The sequence below is a fragment of the Taudactylus pleione genome, unplaced genomic scaffold (assembly GCF_031769625.1).
Source record: "Taudactylus pleione unplaced genomic scaffold, aTauple2 ptg000012l, whole genome shotgun sequence".
NCBI classification, from domain to species: Eukaryota; Metazoa; Chordata; class Amphibia; order Anura; family Myobatrachidae; genus Taudactylus; species Taudactylus pleione.
In genome coordinates, this window is record NW_028284415.1 from 9,419,783 (window position 1) to 9,442,277 (window position 22,495).

A 22,495-nucleotide genomic window follows, 5' to 3' on the forward strand; every position below is an offset into this window, starting at 1 on the left:
ATCTAGGGGGGTGGTACATTTTGTAGACATAATGTTGACATGATCGTAATGCTGATGTGCAGCATGTCAACATTCATAATGTCAACACTGATGAAAAGGCTTTGTTTTCTGAGTCTGGCGGTCAGGTGATGACTTTCAGCGGATTCAGCAGCACTTCCGGTGGTGAGTATATCACTAGTTCTAACCCTGTACCCTCCCCCTAGTGCCTAACCCTAACCTCCCATCCCATAGTGTAAACCTAACCTCCTCCCCCATAGCGTAACCCTAACTCTCTCCCTAGTGCCTAACCCTAACCTCCCCTCCCATAGCTTAACCCTAACCTCCTCCACCATAGCATAACGTTAACTCTCCCTCTAATGCCTAACCCTAACCTCCTCTCCCATAGTGTAAACCTAACCCTAACCTCCTCTCCCATAGCGTAACCCTAACCCTCCCCCTAGTGCCTAACCCTAACCTCCCCTCCCATAGCGTAACCCTAACCTCCTCTCTCATAGCATAAGCTTAACCCTCCTCCTAGTGCCTAACCCTAACCTTCTCTCCCATAGCGTAACCCTAACCTCCTCTCCCATAGCATAACCTTAACCCTCCCCCTAGAGCCTAACCTTCTCTCCCATATCGTAACCCTAACCTCCTCTCCCATAGCATAACCTTAACCCTCCCTTAGTGTCTAACACTAGCCTTCTCTCCCATAGCCTAACCCTAACCTCCACCCCCATAGCCTAACCCTATCCTCCTCCACCATAGCATAACCTTAACTCTACCCCTAATGCCTAACCCTAACCTCCTCCCCCATAGCATAACCCTAACTCTCTCCCTAGTGCCTAACCCTAACCTTCCCTCCCATAGCATAACCCTAACCTCCTCTCTTAGTGTAACCCTAACCCTCCCCCTAGTGCCTAACCCTAACCTCCCCTCCCATAGCCTAACCCTAACCTCCTCTCCCATAGCATAACGTTAACTCTCCCTCTAATGCCTAACCACCTCTCCCTTAGCGTAACCCTAAGCCTAACCTCCCCTCCCATAGCGTAACCCTAATCTCCTCTCCCATAGCATAAACTTTACCTTCCCTCTAGTGCCTAACCCTAACCTTCTCTCCCATAGCGTTACCCTAACCTCCTCTCCCATAGCATAACCTTAACCCTCCCCCTAGTGCCTAACCCTAACCTTCTCTCCCATAGCGTAACCCTAACCTACCTCTCCCATAGCATAACCTTAACCCTCCCCCTAGTGCCTAACCCTAACCTTCTCTGCCATAGCGTAAACCTAACCTTCTCTCCCATAGCGTAACCCTAACCTCCTCTCCCATAGCGTAACCCAAACTTCCTCTCCCATAGCGTAATCCTAACCCTCCCCCTAGTGCCTAACCCTAACTTCCCCTCCCATAGCCTAACCCTATCCTCCTCCACCATAGCATAACCTTAACTCTACCCCTAACCTCCTTTCTCATAGTGTAAACTTAACCATCCCCCTAGTGCCTAATCCTCCATTGCCAGTCTGTGCAGAATGTTAACATTTCACAGGTTCCAGACTATAGATAGACAGTAAAAAGGTTGACAATGTCTAGATAGACACCAGATGTTACAGTCAATAGGTTGACTGGGACAAAAGATCGACAGGGACAAAATGTTGACCCACTAATGGTCAACATGTACAAATGGCCAACAGGGTCAAAAGGTCGACACAACAATGGTCAACATGATTTATTTTTATTTCTAGCCCTAATCTTCACCCTAACCCTAACCCTCCCTTTGGTGCCTAACCCTAACCATCCCTTCTAGTGCCTAACCCTAACCACAAAAAAAGCATGTGTCGACCATTTTGGTATCAACTTGTTGACCATGTCGATCATTTGTACCAGTCGACATTCTTACATAGCAACATTTAGTGTGTTGTCCTTTTGTCCCTGTCGACCTTTTGTCCCAGTCAACATATTGACTGTAACATCTGGTGTCTATCTAGACATCGTCAACCTTTTTACTGTCTATGTCTAGATAGACACCAGATGTTACAGTCAATAGGTTGACTGGGACAAAAGGTCAACAGGGACAAAAGGACAACACACTAAATGTTGCTATGTAAGAATGTCGACTGGTACAAATGGTCGACATGGTCAACAAGTTGATACCAAAATGGTCGACACATGATTTTTTTGGTGGTTAGGGTTAGGCACTAGAAGGGACGGTTAGGGTTAGGCACCAAAGGGAGGGTTAGGGTTAAGGTGAAGATTAGGGCTAGAAATAACAATAAATCATGTTGACCATTGTTGTGTCGACCTTTTGACCCTGTTGACCATTTGTACATGTTGACCTTCTTACATGTTGACCATTAGTGGGTCGACATTTTGTCCCTGTCGACCTTTTGTCCCAGTCGACCTATTGACTGTCTAACATCTGGTGTCTATCTAGACACTGTCTGCCTTTTTACTGTCTATCTGTTAATTCACACCCACATTTCACTTGTCGACATTGTGAACATGCTGACATTCAGCAAATGTTCAATGTTGACATCATGACTGTCAACATTGTGATGTCACGTTAAGAATGTTGGCATTATGACTACATCCCACCTATGCTACACCCACCTTATACCACTTCCTTTGCAGCTTCAGTCCCATTCCTATTCCTGTCCCATTATCTCATATTGCCTCAGCATTGCCCTCTTCCTCTAGACTGTAAGCTCACATGTTTAGGGCCATCTCCATCCCTTTGTCTGCCTGTCAGAGTTTTGAGGCACCTTACAAATAAATGATTATCTGATATTTTTCTCAACTCTGAAAGAGCTGTATATAATCTGATTTTAAGTATACTTGTCATGGATCATTTGGGCTTACAGTAAAATACAAAATACAAGCTTTAACATTCCTAATATTACATTTCTAATAGCCTTTTTTTCTGTATGCCTACTTGTTCTATTGTAAGTTATGACATGAATGCCTTTTATGTTTAGAAGTACAATAGTATCTTGATGCCGCTAGCTACAGTTCTTGTACTAATTTTTTCTCTGATTGTGGAGACTATAATACGTGTTTAATAAAATGGTGATGCAGATGTTTCCTTATACATCTAGCCTCCTTGTGCGTTAAACAGCCATTCTAGTCACGCCATGCAGTGGAGTGACTATCTATCTCCGAGCTTCTTTTTATGCAACTTTTTATCTTCAAATATGTTTTATTCTCACAGCGCTGTGAATAGCTTCTGCTGATTAAAATTATATGCGGCATGCCTATATTCTGTGTGCTACTGAGGGTGTATCTGCATGCGAAACGCTATGTTACACTGTCACAACCGCTGACACTGTAACGTAGCATTTTGCATACAGAATATATGCATGCCACATATCATTTTAATCATGCTTGTACATTTTATCCGCATGTGTGAATAAGACGTAAGACACATTTGAAGGTAAAAAGTTGCACAACTTAGTTTATTACCAGTTATTTATATAGTGCACAAATATTCTGCAGCGCTTTACAGAGAATATTTGGCCAGTCACATCCGTCCCTGCCCCAGTGGAGCTTCCACTCTATATTCCCTATCACATGCTCACACACTAGGGTCAATTTTGTTGGGAGCCAATTAACCTACCAGTATATTATTGGAGTGTGGGAGGAAAACAGAGTACCCGGAGGAAACCCACGTAAACACAGGGAGAATATACAAACTCCACACAGTTTGGGCCGTGACGGGAATCTAACCCACAACCTTAGTGCTGTGAGGCAGTAATGCTAACCATTACATCGTCTGTGCTGACACTCAGTGCTACCGAATCACACGACTCTCACGCATTATGTGTAACATGACTTGTAGCGCACGGAGGATAGATGTTTGTGGACATATCTGTACATCCACAAATATTATGTAATCCCTACCAACCGATCATGCTCCTTTTAATATTTTTACTAGCTCGGTTTACAAAGTGAAAGTAAGCGTCCAATTGCCTGGTATTAGTTGCAGTGTAACTTTGCTCATACTGTATCTCCATTATACTAAATAAGCCCCAAAGTGTAGTTTGCTACTATATGATCTGAGGCTGCACATACAGTATCTGTAGTGTGAGCAATGCATCAAATATTGAATATTAAGCTATGTCTCATTTATTAATCATAAATGATGTCTGCTATTTTATGACAAACATTTTTTACAGTATCTGTAATATCTCTGTACTACTACTGCCTAACTAATATGCATAAGGCATTGGTTCTTAGCTTATTGCAAATATTTTCCCCCAGCTCACTGCAAAGGTCCAGCTATAATATTTGAATACTACATGATAATAGAAATCCAGAGATCTTTGTTGCATATATTTGCAAAGATATGTTTAAGCACCAGACTGAGTCATGGCGTCTGTACCGGTGTCCCTAACGCTACATGATAATAGCACCCACTTTGGGTAATATAATTGCATACTGTTGTGCCACATGATAATAACACACACATTAATATATCTAAGTTGAGAGACAACTCACCTGAAGGTACCCCAAAATCCTCCAAATAGCACTGCAGGAACTAGTACACCCTCCCAATGCTGGTCCCATCCATGCCTCTCAAAACAGTAATATAAAATAGTGGCTGCTTTAATCAACTTAATGGTCTTTCACAGGTGCATGAAAGGGAGGGGTTTGATCTAAACAAGAACAAAAGTAAATATTTTCCCCCAATACACTGCAAAAGACCGGCAATAAGATTTGAATACTACATGATAATAGAAATCCAGAGATCTTTGTTGTACACTGGACCGCGTCAAGGCGTCCCTGTACTGATGTCCCTAACGCTACATGATAATGGCACCCACTTTGAGTTATATAATTGCATACTGTTGTGCCACATGATAATAGCACATACATTAATATAGCTAAGTTCTGAGAGGCATGGATGGGACCAGCATTTGTTGGTATGCTGGTTCTGTAGTGCTATTTGGAGGATTTTGGGGTACCTTCAGGTGAATTGCCTCTCAACTTAGATATATTAATGTATGTGCTTCTTATGTGGCACAACAGTATGCAATTATATGACCCAAAGTGGGTGCTATTATCATGTAGCGTTAGAGACACCGGAACAGAGATGCCTTGACTTAGGCCCTGATTCAGAGCCGGACGCTCTGACCAGAGCGCTCGCTCTGAATCAGGGCCCTCCTCCATTAAAATGGAGCGTCCTCCTGGACACTCGTATAGCTGTGGGTCACCACCCACAGCATATACGAGCGTCCAAGAAGATGGTCGCGATGGTCTTGACCATCGCGACCATCGGACTTGCGAGGGAAACCCTGCGGTCGGGTTTCCCAGCCACAAGCCCTGGAGTGATTTTGGCTCTATCCGAGCCAAAATCACTCCCACTGACATCACTAGTGATGTCACTGGGGCCGGCTTCAGACGGTAGGCGTTCCCATGGGAATGCCTCCGTCTGGCAGCCACGCCCCCGGCACGCCCACCAGAGGGGGCGTGCTGTCAATCAACATCGACAGCACGCCCCCTTTGGTGCGAGACCCGGAGCGATGGGAAGCCCGTCGCTCGCCGGGTCTCGCGCATGCGCACGACAGAGCTCCCTCAGTCGTGCGCATGCGCAGTTGGGAACATCGACCCACTTGCGAGCGTACTGCCGCTCGCGAGTGGGTCTGAATGACCCCCTTAGTCCGGTGCTTAAATATATTGTTGCAAATATATGCAACAAAGATCTCTGGATTTCTATTATCATGTAGTATTCAAATTCTATTACAGGTCTTTTGCAGTGTACTGGGGGAAAATGTTTACTTTTGTTCTTGTTTAGATTAAACCCCTCCCTTTCATGCACCTGTGAAAGACCATTAGGTTGATCTGAGCAGTCACCATTTTATATTACTGTTCTTAGTGAATTGGTAAACTACCTAATATAAGCTTAGCACACAAAATAGCTGCTGCCACAATAAGTGACTGATCATCCATAAAATAGATGAAAACTAACTATATTCATATCATAAGCAAAAACAAAAAACTTGGAAATAATTAATAGAGATTTGCCAGTGGATGTTTTATGTGAAATGACACATCCCTATCACAGATACGATGCATACATTTGAAAGTTGTGCTAATGTGTAGGCTGCCATAATGAACTGGGCATTAATTGTGACATTCATTTTATTTCAGGGCATTCTGTTCTCCACTCCAGATTGCCTTAAAACTCCACAAGATTTGGTGAAAATTTACCTCCATGAATCTAACCGCGTCTACCGAGATAAGATGGTGGAACAAAAAGATTTTGACATGTTTGATAAGATCCAGACAGAAATGGTGATGAAGTTCTATGATGTAAGTAGCGTGATTTGGTGTAAGAATAGTATCATTATATGTTGTTTTCACTATTGTGCAAATATGTCCGGAAGCAACAGGTATTTCTAAACTAAATATTATACTATTGAACCAATGTTTATGAAAGCTGCATCATTTTGTAGTGGAAACTCCTAGAAATAACCTGTACTTTGTTCCATCTCGATCCATCAAGTTGAAGCTGAGTAATAACAGAAACTACTTTATTTTTAAAAGATAGGTGTGGCACCATGCGCGAGGCCGGTAAAGGATGGGGAAGAGGTGCTTTGGGTCCGCATTCACTTGAATAGGATACGCTTCATACACTAAGTAGACAAAAGTGATTGGACAGTAACAGCAAATAGATCAACAATATATTACTGACGTCTGTACTCTGTAGTTCCACCACACGCAGTGATGACTGCTCTGCAGACACCCTTCTTGGCACAAGTTCCTGGACAACAGCAGGCAGTATGTTTTACCATTCTGCCTTATGTACAGTGACCAACTGTGACACTGAAGAAGGTCAAGTTGACCTAGAACGCACTCGGCGCTCCAATTCGTTCCAGAGGTTCTCAGTGGGGTTAAGATCTGGACTCTCAGCTGGCCAGTCCATCAAGTTTACAGAATTTTCTGCATACGTCCAGCGTTACCCTGGAAACATGACAGTTGGCACTGTCGTCCTGAAAAAATCATTGTTTCCTTAGAACCAGAGCAGGATTTAGACCTCATGGGGCCCTAGGCAAGATACCGGTCTGGGGCCTTCCTCCCTCAAACAATCCATAGCACTATATTGTCCATAAAATCTTAACCCAGACCCCTAAACTAACCCTAATACCCTAACCCAATCTCCTGAAATAACCCAAATACTCTATCCATAATACCCTAATGCAACACCTAAACTATCCCTAATACCCTAACCAAAAATGCTACACCAACCCTAATATCCCTTCCCTAATACCCTAAGCCAAACTGCTACACCAACCCTAATACTCTATACATAATACCCAAACCCCAAAACTCAACCTAACCCAAACTGCTACCCCAAACCTAATACCCTATGCCTAATATGCAAACCCCCAAAACTAACCCTAATGTCCTAACCCTAAGATTTTCCCTCTTTGTACTATAAAGACAGGGGGCCCTCTCTCCTCTACTCATTACATACAACACATGATCTGAAAGAGTGCTAAGGATTAGAAGGTCGCTGCTAGGGGGCGGGCTGTGGTGTGGAAAATGTGTGTGACTGTGCTCGGCTTGGTGCAAGGATGGTGATGAGCCATCACCAAACAATGATGGGGCCGCCACCACCACCTTTTTACCACCCCCCCAGACCCCACCAACCATAAAAAATAATTCATACATAATCTCAATTACTCTTTAATATAGATTGAATTATTACATTATACAGTTTTACAATTGTACTGAAGTATTCTTTGCAAAATCCCATGCACAACCCCCATAGGCAGAAAAAAATTACAACACCTGTCACTTTTTTCTACAAAACAACCCTACTGTACCGATCACCAAAATTAAGAGCTTAAAGGTGCTTATGCCTAAATTACATGCGCTTGCTCACAATACCTCACTCTGGTCTTAAGGACCAACATTGACTTGCAGCCCATAATTATTAACTCTTCAATTTAAAACAGATTGCACAACATAAAACTACATAATTCAATCTATATTAAAGAGTAATTGAGAATATTGCAATACAGAGTAATGTTTACATTGTACCCTACCTGCCTGGCTGCTGTGCTTCACTGTGAGCTGGATCCTCACTTTCTCACTGAGATTCTGCCAGTCTGCCTCTGTCTGTCCCTCTGCTTCTCGCTGGGTGCTGGTTGGAGCTGGGGTGGGCTGGAGCTGAATGGGGCTCGGTGGCGGGCTCCTTCCCACCTATGCACAGTCTGTGACAGACAGTGCAGACAGTTGTGCTGCAGCTGGACTCTGGGAATGCAGTGCTCCTCTGTGAGGGTTTTGACCAGCCGGATTTCTTGGGGCAAAGTGGCCCCTTGCAACACATCAGGCCCTAGGTGAGTGCCTAGGTTGCCTTGTGGGAATTCTGGCCCTGTGTAGAACTGCAAGTACATGGGCCTTCCTACAAAGTGTTCTTGTCGAAGCGCCATATTAGTGCCCATTTGGAACCCGTTTGCAATGGTATGAAGTTCACTTGCGCGGGGGTGTCCAATCAATTTTGTCTCTATAGTGTAGTAGTTTGGGCACTGGGCACACAGTGACATTGGTGTGACTGGTGGGTGAAGCCGCAGCTATTACCAGTCTGTATAGTGCTGCAACAGGCTCCTAAGCATACTGTAGCAATACAACTAGACCACATATAAACATTTTTTTGTCAGAAACAATTTCATTGTGGGCAAAGTCACAGGCAACATCTAGTTCAATATAAGTTCATAGGTAGGGCAGTCTTTATTCAATTTTGCATTGTATTTACAGAAATAAAACTGTTATGTATCTTCCAATATGTTACCTGCCAGTATTGCACAACCTGCCTCATTCAGTTATTGTTGTTGGATTTCAGCAGAGAAATAACTACAGATATAATTTAGCATAAAACCAATATATGTTGGGCATTGTCAAGTTCTGGTTCAGCTGCCAATAAAGGGTATTGCCTTGTGTTTAATAAACAAATCTGTATTGTTCACAAACGTGAACACGCATGAACGATAATCGTTCATCGTTTTAACTCAGAAAGTGAACGATTTTTTCAATGATTGAATGATAAACGATATTGAAAATCGTTCAATAAATCGTTGTGTGTGTATGCACCTTAAATGTGGGGTAAAATTAAATGGACAAAGAAAGATTTCTAGTTCTATTATTTATTCCTTTTTCCCAACTACTTGGAAGGAGCCATCTTTTTGTTAAACTATTAGAGAATGCCTATTGAATCTGTCACATCCCGTTCAATTACATTGGAATTTGGTAAGACCTATTCTGTTAGCAATTGTTCTTGTAAATTGAGCGTACCTGTTATGGGTAAAAATGTTATTGTTATATATCTGTATATATGTTTGTTTACATGATGCCACTTGAATGTTAGTAGCACCTCTACAAAATGACTAGAAACAATACAACATGAAAAAGCAAGTACTGTACAAACGGGAAATAAACAAAACAGTCTTGAGCTCCCTATTCAAACAATCTTACAAGTCATATACAGTATATGGTTATAAAGAGTTAAGTTTACAATCTAGAGAGGGTTAGGGCTAGGTGTATCCCAAGACTTATCTTGATGGTGGAGTGTTTGCAGCATTAGAGAATGGTGTAGAAAGGAGGCAGTGTTGAGCAGAATAAATATTCCCTGAAATATTGTTATTCTGAATTATAAAAATGGGCTACAAAGCGTTATGCATTCATTGTAATAGTGATGACATTGTTATTAATACACTGAATACATTATAAAAAGTTACTAAAGTGACTGTAGCACAACAAGCAGGACAAGGGTTCTCTAGATAAAGAAATAACTGCAATTATGGCAGCATAATTCATGGTAGATTGGACTCCGGCTGCATACACACGTAAAGATTTTCTGTCCAACCATCCAACTAGTTGATTGGTTGGAATGAAAATCTGGTAACATATGGGAGTAACTCATAATCAGCAATTTGCTCCTAAATGCCAGAAAACAGATGAAAATGGTCGTCAGACACATTTATGAAATGTTTTTGTCCATTTTTCGGCTTTGGGGAGCAAATTGCTGATTGTCATTTGCTTTCATACTTTACCAGATTTTCATTCCAACCAATCAACTAGTTGGATGGTTGGTCAGAAAATCTTTACGTGTGTACCCAGCCTAAGGGGGACTTGTATCAAGACTACTACAGACTGGAGAAGTTGTCCATAGCAACCAATCAAAATCTAGCTAGCATTTATCAAGTACCAAGCATTTATCAAGTACATTCTATAAATTACAGGTAAATGCAGGCTTGCTACCCTCTCCGTAAGTGACTTATGTGATAATGGTATAAGAGCAAACTTTTAAAAATGATAGGGGTGCTACCAACTCCCCCCTCCTTTTCCCCATATGACCTAAAAATGCCATGTATGTATATGTTTAGTGGCAATATAAATATTGAGGCACCCACAGAACCTGCCTTCTATGATTGGTAGTGTAAATTTATGATACATCAGAAGTTACTTCATTGTGTCAACACTCATTAATACATTCCGGTCCAACTTCAAGTTAACTAAAACAAAGAAGTAACCTACAGTAAAATGGTACTGTACAATATAAAAAGAATGCAGACTACCGTATGACATGTATACTGTATTTTAGTAGGAAAGCTTTTAATATGATTGACAAAAGTTAATGTTTTACTCTGTGTTCTGTCACCTGTAAATTAATTTTACGTCTCTATAAATGGGGTCATAGTGGTAATGAACAGCCGCTACTGAATGTGCTTTCTGCTGCTGTCAGATTACAGTATAAATTGGCATGTCAGAAGCAATGTACACTCAAGCTGAACATTCCTGTGGATGATCTTTCTTCGTATCCAGCGATGGCTACAGGAAACCTGGCTAATGAACAACCGTGTAGCATCCTTTCCTCATTCACTTCCAGGAATACAGTTTGTCCAACTTTCCTGTCCTGATCAATTTAACCTACACCATTTTCCTTTTTATAAATGGCTGTATCTGCTTTTTCTCCATCTTCTGCAGATGAGGTGCAGTATTATGTGCTATCCTTATCACACTCATCAGGACTAAGCAAGGAATACATGCGAGTTATCAACATAACGGCACCTTGTAATAGGACAGAATTTTAAACCAGTATTTTATTCATGCAAAAGGTCCAATTTCCTGCAGCAAACGTAGTGCGGCCTATCAGAGGCAAGAGGCTTGGTCACAACAAATTGGTGACCTGGCTGGATAGATTTGTCCTTATTTTTTGTTCAGGAATGTTTTTCAATCTGTTTAGAATACATAATGCTATTTAATCTGCCTCTCTTATTGTACAGATATGTGTAGTATGTTGTACTATAAATAAAGGATAATATAGACTATTGGTTGCTGAGCAACCTCGCAGAAGGCTGTGATCGCTCCAGTAGAAAATGTTTATGCACATCTGATTCAGCTCTGGTATCGGCATTCTGAATTTCTCACAATTTGTCACCAGCAGCAGTGATCAATCTCTGTTTTGTGACTGATCTTGGCATGGATAATATATCTTCTAAATGTTTACTTTTGTTAACAGGACATAAACGAAATGCTGGAACAAGCAAAGGTGATGAACATGTTTTGCCATTTTGCTAATGGAGTTGGAGAGCCCAAGTATATGCCAGTCCAGTCTTGGCAGTCATTAAATAAAATCCTGGTGGATGCGCTGGATAGTCACAATGAGGTCAACGCTGCAATGAACCTGGTTCTGTTTGAAGATGCAATGTGTCATATGTAAGGATTGGACACTTTGGGAAGTTGTGAAGGGGATTGGGAAAGGGCACTTCAGTGCCTATTTAATGAAGTAACTTACTCAGATAATTTTAAATTCCTACTAGCAGCGGGCACCGGAGCAATTCATCATTGCTCCAATGCGGAGACAGTTGATCGAAAAATCAGCTATCTCCACGAGTATTTTACTGTCGGAGCAGTGATCCAAGTGCAACCTACTGGTCACACATGCACACAAGAGCCTCGATGTCCAGAAGGAGCCGGACAGAGGCAGGGATGCAAAGTATCCCTCTCCGCAACCCGGGACTCAGGCTGAGTGGCGAGTACGGGAGCATTCACCTTCTTATTACAAATGCTCCCGCAGTCAAGCTCAGAAATTATTGTATTTTTGGAGCTTGATGAATTCTGTCCCCATACTAGTGTATACGGACAGCAGGCTATTCCGCCAGAGGAAGACAAACAGGAGATATCTGTGATACTAGTGTATGGGGACAGCAGGCCATTCCGCCAGAGGAAGGTAAACAGTAGATATCTGTGATACTAGTGTATACGGACAGCAGGCTATTCCACCAGAGGAAGGTAAACAGGAGATATCTGTGATACTAGTGTATACGGACAGCAGGCTATTCCGCCAGAGGAAGGCAAACAGGAGATATCTGTGATACTAGTGTATACGGACAGCAGGCTATTCCGCCAGAGGAAGGTAAACAGTAGATATCTGTGATACTAGTGTATACGGACACCAGGCTATTCCGCCAGAGGAAGGCAAACAGGAGATATCTGTGATACTAGTGTATACGGACAGCAGGCTATTCCGCCAGGGGAAGGTAAACAGAACATATCTGTGATACTAGTGTATGGGAACAGCAGGCGATTCCGCCAGAGGAAGGTAAACAGGAGAAATCTGTGATATCTCCTGCTTTACCTTCTTGATGAATGGCCCGAATACTTAATTTCTACAATTGCAGGTTAAAATGCACATTTTCACCTGCTTTTGTAGAAATTATGTGATGATGAATTAATCCCTACACCCGAAATTTGAATGAGGTTATCAGAAGTTCTTTAGTTGATATATTCCTAGTAAGAACTTAATTTTCATGGAAACCTCAAGGTAATCTGTAGTAGTGACCCCATGTTGATTTTTTACATACAACTGCTATATGTACTGCATGCTTTCCATAAACCTTGCATATATAGCCGCTTTGTACTGCTGTCCAGGAAGTGGAAGTGTTTATAGATATACAGTATGTATTTCAGCTGAACTGGAGCCACACCATCTTTTCATGTCACGAAGGAAACTCGCAAATGCTGCTCTTAATATCACATGGTTTAAATAGTGACTTTATTTCTGCCCAGCTTACCAAACAGTTGTCATCAAAAAGTGTGCACTGAACATTGTGCATAAAAGGACATGAGACAATCATTCAAGCATTCAGCCCACAATTCCTATTCCAATTGTCTGACTCTTCCCAAGAGTATCCACCCACCTAGCGTTTGCATTATGATTATAGTGAAAAAATACAGCACGGCAGTGCTAGGAATGGGGGGATGGGAGTGAAAAAAGATAGGAGGGTAATGATTGGGGTTGTGTAGGGGGTTTAGTGAGAGTATAATGAGGGCGCTGACTGTAGGAAACTGAAATGGTTCCTCCTTAGAAAATGGATTTATACTGTTCTACCAATATACAATTTAAGGGTAATCCATGAAGGATATTGCCTGAATTAAGAGCAATCTGACTCTAAAGCGATCTGCAGCAATAAGCTAATTTACCCACTTACCACTTGTGCATTACTCATTTCAGGTTCATACAGCCTCTACCCCCATTACACACTCACTATACCCCCAATCCCCCCCCCCCGTTCTCCCTCATTCCCTGCACTACATCACTGTAACTTCCCATTATAATCATAATAAATCAGAAAGACAAGACACCTTTCATGATACATCAGTGCTACCACTCAGACCCACATAGGGAGCAGTGCGCAATGTACCCATTTTTTAGTGTTTGCATTAAGCAGCAGCAATTGTAACGTATTGGATGGAGATCCAGGACAGAGAACATTATTGGACTTCTGCAGGCTTCATCATTTTTTTATCTTCAGCATAGTGTTGTCAAGCAATTTAAAATCTATGAAATGATGAAGGCAAACAAAATATGTTTGCACAATTATCACAAGAGTTCCTAGCATACAGCACAAGATAGAGTGAGATTTTATTTTCATGTAAAGGTGACAATAAGGTGTATAGTTATATCTCCTGGGCTGTCAGGACTGTCATTTTAATAGAGAGAAGCACAGCGGTGAAAACGTGCATCTTCTCTTCTGAATAACTGACCCATCTAGTTGCTGAAATCTCAACTACATAGGCGGATGCAGAACCAAAGTGCAGAGTCATCAGTTTAGGATGTGAGACAGATATATGATGCCCCATAATTTCCCTCGAGGAGAGAGAACCAGTCACTTACTTATGTTCAGAGACACCTTAATACCTCTCCAGCGGTTCCACTCTCACGTAATTGCCAATTTTTTTTACAAACATAATTTTGAGAGCATTGTTTGAGTTTTGTCTGATGCAATGCAAAGGAGATGACATTGTTACAGTTAGCTAGCCAAATATATGACTAAAAAGACACTGCCATAAAAATGGCATATTCATTTTATTCATAATAAGACTGTACCATAGTACTATTACTCTTTCATATAGATAGAATAATGCACAGAAGCCTGTTATTGTAACTGCAGTTCAAATTAATCTGCTTTGTAGGACTGCAGTTGTTATCTTTGTAGGTTTTCTAACCTTTTCTACACAGATGTTGTTAATATACTCTCCATAACCGTACTACAACCTGATCCAAAGCAATCCGTTGCCCTCCACCTGTGGTTGGACTACATGTCCCAGTTTGTCCTGCCAACAAGCTAGAAAGAGTCACATGTTACAGATGTGTCCTTTATACACCTATCCTCTATGCGCCATATGGCGTAAGACGCCTGGTGTGACGCTCCGCCATGGGTAGCGATGCTAATACGGGCTGGTTCTGAGTCGCACACTCCTGTAACCGCTTTAGCATCTTTTGCAGTAGTCACGGCTGCGACATTATTCTAATGCTAGTACCAGCCCTTTCCTTAGAGAACAATAAAAAGATGATGATAATCAGAATGCGCTAGTGTCAAAGGATGGTATAAAATATCAATATACTTTCCTTAACTCCGTGCACATTCAGTCTCGTTTGCAGGTGTTGTTTCTCACAGAAAATGTGATTTCATGGTATTAAAAACAAAAGTAATGCAGAAAACATGGTGTAGTATGTAACACACTATGTATTCTTTCCATAGAAAAGATGCAGAATATTTTAAAAGCTGATATACATCATAATATACAGCATATATAATGGGTACACTTATGGTAATAAGTAGAAGAATTACCAGATTGTCCTTCAATATGGGCCTGTAGTTGTTAAAAGGTGGAAGTCTCCAGAAACCTCATACAGGCCGGGATGTACTAAGGTTGCGGTGACCATTCCACCAGTCACCGCAACCTTACTAATCGCATATGTACTAACATATGCGATTAGTATCGCAAAAGGCAGCTCTTGCGATAAGAGCTGCCCTTTGCGAAGCAGCCGACGCCGGGGGACGGGGGACCCCGCCCCCTCCAAGCCCCAGGAGCTTCCTGCTGGTCACATGTGCAGGAAGCCCCGGGCTCCTCCTCCTCCTTGCACCCGGAAGAAGGCTAGGAGGAGGCGGAGGACCCAGGAGGAGCGCGGGCCGGCGACCATGGACAGCAGGTGAGTGGGGGCTAGCACTGGGCGGCGGCGAGGCAGTGGCGAACCATCAGGAGCAGGGTGCGGTAAGAAGCCCATAGGCTTCTATAGGGTAACGCCATGTTTTTCTGGCGTTACCCTCTGCATCGATAAAAGTGCAGCCGGCCTTAGTACATATGGAAATGCGGAACAACCCCGAAAATGGGGTTTTCACTGCATTTTTCCTTTAGTACTTCCTAGCCACAAGGTCCTAATGGAGGGCAGTTTTGAGATTAACACACTCTCCCTCAAGGACACTACCTTGAGGAAGAGAGTGTGTTACTCTAGAAACGCGTTGGTGGAGTGTGACAGGAAGCTGTGGAGCAGAAGATACCCGGGGATGCCCTTCCATTAGGATCCTGACTTTAGTATTAATATTCTATATACTTTACCTGGAGAACAGCCATGCGTCTGACTGCAAGGACTGAGACGCCCACTTTGAGCATCTTTAGATACCAATTAGTGCATCTTACACCTGCCCCATACTAGGTGCTAATTCTCTGTCAGAGTGTGGCCTCCAATGTGAGGGATCATGTGTCTGAGTTTGCAACCTGTGGCACTACACCCACAAGACAGTGCATCTCTGTGTGCCCAGTCACTGCCAAGGAACACCCTATACATTTTCAAGACATTTCTGAGATTGCACATTTTCATAGCAACTGTGACCATGTGCTCATGCACTCAGGACAAATGCGCAGTGTGACTTAAACGCATGCGAAGTACAAAATAATTGCTCAACTGCAACTACATCAACACTGCTTTCTCCTGAATTTTGCATCCTAATTCTTTGACAGTATAGTTAGTACTTAGGTTTCACACAAGAATTAGTGTAATATAGCAGATTAAGACACACAGTGTATTTTTAATAAAGTTGCATGGTGCAGCAAAGTCACAAACGGGGTTATTGAGCGCAATTTGAGTATAGGTGTATGTGGGCATATCTGTACCTACCTCTGCTTTAGCTACATGTTTTGCTAATTTATTCCTGAACCATACTCTTCTCATACTGTTAGCGAATGATATCTGTGTGTATTTTCTCCGTTGAGGCCAAGTTGTGTTCAGTGAAGATTTTTAGTATTATCTTTATTTGTTTCTGTGCAGTTGCCGAATCAACCGTATTCTGGAGTCCCCCAGAGGGAATGCTCTGCTGGTCGGAGTGGGAGGAAGTGGGAAGCAGAGTCTGACAAGGTTGGCAGCTTATATTAGTTCCTTGGAGGTTTTCCAGATCACTCTCAGGAAGGGCTATGGTATCCCTGATCTCAAGGTATGTTATCATATTGGGAAGCCATACAGGGTTGCTTGCTCTTAACATTTACCAGTACTGAGATTTAAAAAACAATATGAAACAATGTGTTGTCAAATGTCTGCTACACTTACAGTGTACAATTGCCCAACTACAAATCCCTATTCACTAGTTTTCTTCCCTACAGCATGTGCCATTGAGACATTCAGATTAAAACAGCTCCAACTAGTTCTAAATTTAGCCAATCGTTTCTTTCTCTGGTTTGTCCCCAAGAACATTGGTCAGGGGTCTTCATATCCAGCTATATTTGCAAACTCTCTTGATGTTCTCTTTCAATAAACAATACTGTAGTGCTGGCTACCTATGCAGCGATATTGGTGAATTAATCAATATGTGCCCTTGAAACGATTGGCATGCCTAAGATTTATCCGCTATAGAATGGGAAAGTCAGTCAGTCAGCTGGTAGGTGTGAGCTTTGAACAACTAGATCTGTCAAGCATGGGATCGCACATCGCACATCGCATCCCCTGATTGACTGATCCTGCAGTAAGATCAGGTGGTGCGATGTACGACCCGACGTGAGTGCACTTTGTCCAATATAATGGCCATACACGGTACGATATTGCAGCCGAATCGTACCAATCAGTCGGATCGGCTGCTTTTTCGCACCGTGTATGATAAGAGATTGCTCTGACCTGCAACTCCAGTATAGTGAACTGGCTTACAACTCCCCTTTTGAAATAATCAGTTAGATCAAATTTATTTGTCATTAAAATGACCTCTCTCATTGTGATCAGTTAGAATATATAATCTGGACTGTCACTGTAACTTCTATATGGAATCTATCTAGATAGTAACAGATGGATTCATGTAAACATTGAAGGCTTTTCTCATTCCCGTCACTCTGTGCTCTTATTATTTTTACACATTTTAATATTTATTTGCCTCATATGTAGTACAGTATAACATTACATTATAAAGGTGTTCTACATTTCATGTTTAACTGTTCACCTGTAGACTGACATATGGCAGCAGAGACTTTACTAATATGTTCATATTTCAGGCAGGACAGAGAAGTACATAATTGATAGGCCACTGACAGGTCTGTTGTGGGCAGAGGGTATTTTATTATGCCAACTCCTTCCAATCATTTCACAGTTTGCTGAAGATACTGTAGATGTCCAGAGTGGAAATACTGGCATAAAACCCACTATATATTACTAGTGGTGCTCATGGGGAAAAGCTGCAAATGTCTCCTCTTCACTCCGGATTGTCATATTTAACCTTTGCTTATCTGCTAGAAACGATGAGTGATTTTCTTTAATCACTATGCATAGCCCAATATAACATATGTTCCTCAGCCATATCTCCCCTGCACAATAATTAAATCCTGAATAATACCAGAATAGAAAACCGTATTCTGCATGGCTTCCCCATTTCATAAGGTTGTCACAGCCTTAAAATAAATCCCTTTCTGTGTAATAGTATTCAGTTTTCATCCCACTCAGCCACACTGGGTGGTATCACCAATGTGTTTAATTGGAGTTAAGAAAAAGGCATTGAGTTGGCTGTAAGTACAGCAGTTCTGTGTGTGGGAGATTCCACTTCCTTATCTGTTCTTTATACATTACAGTGCTGGATTACACATAAAATCATTTCATACAGTTTAGAAAGCTGTTCTGATAACCCATTGAATACCAGTGATGGCTCATACCACAAACATATATTTTAATACTATTTTTCCATTATTCCATATAATCTGTTCCTTTGATGCAGACATTTTTTTGGGAGCGTACAGCAATATAACACATACTGTACAAATGAACAAAATGGACATTGATACTGTTGCAATGCGACTTTATTTAATAATGAATATAATTTTCAGCCAGCTTATTAACACTTTTCCTGGGGACATTTTATAAACTTGAGAACAATGGTGGGGGAACATACACTGATCAGCCATATCATTAAAACCACCTGTCTGATATTGTGTAGGTCCTCCTCTGCAATGATTACATTGTGTGTTATGCACTGTACTGTACCTACAGGCGGACCTGGCAAGCCAGTACATCAAAACAGGAGTGAAGAATGTGGGTACAGTTTTCCTGATGACCGATGCTCAGGTGGCCGATGAGAAGTTCCTTGTTCTTGTCAATGACTTGTTGGCCTCTGGTAAGCATTTCAGCATTTAATTTCCCATAGGAGATGGTGAACACTTGATCTGATGCAAACCAAATACTGTCATGCTTTTTGGAGCACTGTCTTGCCTCCCCAGGGTGTTTGGTAACAGTGTATGCATTTACACGAAGCCTCCATAAGAATCACTAACCTCTATGTGCAGCATTTGGCTTGGTGGATTAAAACAAAGTAACCAATAGAATGCAAACAACCATTCATTACATTAATAGACTAGTACTGTATAGGAAGAATTATAGCTATAGCGATTGCAACTCATGCTGAGTCTGCAGCCATATCTCCCTCATGGACAATCTTTGCTATAATCATTACCTCTCCTAGAGGGGATTTTATTTATTATACTGCTAATATGGGTCAGATGAATAATATACAATATTTATTTCACTAACTTATGCAGATAACATTTTCCCATCCACATCACACCTGTACTGTGAAGTGTACATTGGAAGTACATATTTACTGGTCATGTACATATAAGAAGGTATGCGTGGAGACTACATCTACCATTTGGACTCTTCTGTTTCAATTAATATTATACTGGAACAACATCCCAATGAACATGAGAACAAAAGTCTGCAATAGCTGCAAAAGCTTTGCTTAAATGCTTTTACCTGGATACCTTAGGTGGGCATTTGCTCAGAATATTACAGTTCCAGTACATACTGTTACTTGGGACCTCCCCTCTGCTAAACCGCTTCTGTAAAGTTGTGCAATAGCCAAAGTATCCAAAATACTGGTAGAAATGCCAGATGGCTCCAGCTTGTTGTCCAATCAGAAGCCTGCTGCCATTTGTTTCATTCGTCTCATGCCTCCTTCCTGTGGATCTTGCACATTGATCCGGTCCAGCATCTCCGTATGTATTGACACTGTACTGGGTTGAGCAAACAGTAGAATACCGGGAAGAGATCCATTGCTAATATTTTGGTTTTATACACCTTAATACAGATGTGTCCTCATGCAATTTTGCCACAGTCGCGCCAAGCAGTCCTTCTCTGCATGTCAGGCCCTTTGTGACTTGGCTTGCGTCGAGCATCTTTTTAGCTTGAATGTAGTCTTAGTCGCACAATTAAACAATTGGATGTGACTAGGACACTTAACGAGACTGGTTATTTTGTATATCTGTGTGACATGTACACTTGTACATCTGTGTGCAAATGCGTCTCTATACAAGTGCTAGGATGCAGCGGCCACAGCTTTTTATCACGCCAAGTGCCATTGTGCTTCATCTGTGACTTTGTACATATGTAAAATCTAGATGAGAGGTTATGTTCATATATGAAAACCAGCAACTTTTTGAGTATCCGGCTCTTATGTTCTGAATAGTCAATAACATCAATCTGAACTTTGGAGAAAAGAACAGAGTATAACTGGGCCATTCATCTCTAATTTAAATCGAATTCCTGTATGATTATAGGCACAGCCAGACGTCTCTGGTACAGATTGAGTGGTGTTTTTCTGCGTCTGCAGTGTGAATAAGACACAAATTTAAAGAAAAAGTCGTTATGCTACACCTTCGGTGTGGCTCACTCATGTCGGACGTCTTGTGCCCACTTGGCATATTGAGGCTTGGTGTATGAGGACACAACTGTAATTGAGGTATTATGCCAGTTTGGTTACTAGCAGAACTATACCATATCCCAGTAATGTTAACATATGTTTACATGCAAAGAAAGTAGGCTTTCTCCTCCATCTATATTGAGGGTCACTACTGCACCTTGGGTATGCCATTCTGCCGCTCTAGGCTCTTCATCAATGGGCTCCATGCAGTTAAGGTCAGAAACCCCACAAAGTGAAATGGGACTGGGGACCTGTGGCAGGTAACCGCACCTAGCCAAACAGACCGCACTCCGGGAACCACTGCAAAGACTTAGGGCCTGCTTCAGACCCGTTCGCACGTAGCCTGCTGATGTTTGCAATCTGCGCACTCGTATAAGACGCAGTGCGCGAACCAGACAATGCGATTGTGAAGCGGTTGCACCCTGTACATTGACTATCCGCAAACATGTGTGACAGAACGTGCCGTTTGTGGGTGGTGACAAGGAGTGGTCAATGGTAGCGGGGGTGTGGTGATGCGAACACAGGCGTGTCTGTGTGTCTGAACGCCGTTTCAGGGGCGTACATAAGTGAGACGCAGCGTCAGCATACACTTCACATGGCTGAATTACACACAGCAGCACTTGCAGTGCTTTTGGTAGGGTATGGTCAGCCACAAGTGCTGCGTATGGATCCGATGTTACCAATTGTTTAATGCACTTTCTAGAGATGACGTATGTTACGAAGGGAAAGCGGGCTTCTTGTGTCAACCTGATGGGCATCTAAATAAATATATTTCTATCGCATGGCATGAAATAGTGGACGTGCTATTGTCTTGCTAGTGATCGCAGGATTTGCATACTTGACTGACGGCCATGTGCAACGCAGCCTAGCGAAAGGGTCTGAATCAGGCCCTCAGTTTATTCTCAGCTGTCCCAGTCACCCCCAAAATATGGCGGGGACAAGACTTGTAAGCGGTCCGCTTGGTGCTGCGGGCATTTGCCTTTGAGAAGTTAAGAGCCCGTATTAAAAAGATAACTGCCATTAATACAAAATGAATGCTGCTATTCCACCTAAGGAAGGTAAGATCAGTACAAGGCATACTGGGTCACCCAGTCACACCTCAATGATAGTGGGAACTGGGCTGACAAGCGGCCCACGCTTAACATGACTGGGGAGACCCTCTGAGAAGGAGACCCCATCTACGGGTGTAAGACTAGAGGAAAACCAAAAGAATGTTGGGACCACTCTACTGATATCATGCAATGGAAGCTTACCTTAGAGGGAGGATTAGAGAATTCTCCTTAGCAGTTGCTGCTGCTGCTGCACAGTTTCCCACCAAAATCACCTCACAGCTTTTCTCTAGGAGGGAGATGTATTACCAGGTGGTTAACGGGCAGTAAATGACAGGAACTGCTTCACTGTGAAGCATGTACAGACACTGCCCACATGTGCCATCACCTCTCCGGCGAATTGCACTCTCTCTCTTTCAGCTTCTGACCGGCACTTTCTGGTCAGGAACTCCCAGCGGCACCCACGGCTAATTAAAAAAAAAGCCTTTTGTTGTTTTTTATATGCACAATCCCTGGCTGTCAGAATCGTTAGCTGCAGTTGTCAGAACGATCAGTGCCACTGACCATTCATACCTTGCCTCCCCACTTCGGCACCCTATCTAGGGATAGCGGCACCAATAATCATGGGCACAAGGCCATTCTGTGCGACCATAGCATTACTCAGAAGACCAATAATTGAATGATCTGAGTCGATGCTGCATCTGTTTTCTACGCATTCACTTGGATTTGCAAAGCCACAGGTGGACGTCTCAATAAAAATCCCGACAGCTGCGACATTTGCTTATTTTCGCACAGCCGCAACATACAAATACGCAGCTGCAACGACATTAGCGTAGATCTCCGAATCAGACTCATAGTCAATTATTTCACTCAAATGATTCCTTACTACCACAGGCTGCTCCTACCTCTTTCCGTCAGAGGGGCTGCCTGTGCAGCAGTCTGGTCAGCAGCTCCTGATCTCTTTG

At 42.4% G+C, this 22,495-nt stretch overlaps 1 protein-coding gene across 1 annotated transcript in view; it reads left to right on the forward strand.

The window, feature by feature from the left end:
- The window catches only part of DNAH9 (dynein axonemal heavy chain 9), a 319,894-nt gene that overhangs the window by 171,733 nt on the left and 125,666 nt on the right, over positions 1-22,495 (forward strand). The window contains exons 42-45 of the mRNA XM_088468617.1: positions 6,119-6,280; positions 11,493-11,689; positions 16,587-16,749; positions 18,777-18,900. Coding sequence (XP_088324743.1) covers positions 6,119-6,280; positions 11,493-11,689; positions 16,587-16,749; positions 18,777-18,900 — 646 coding nt within the window. The remainder of the gene's footprint in view (positions 1-6,118; positions 6,281-11,492; positions 11,690-16,586; positions 16,750-18,776; positions 18,901-22,495) is intronic.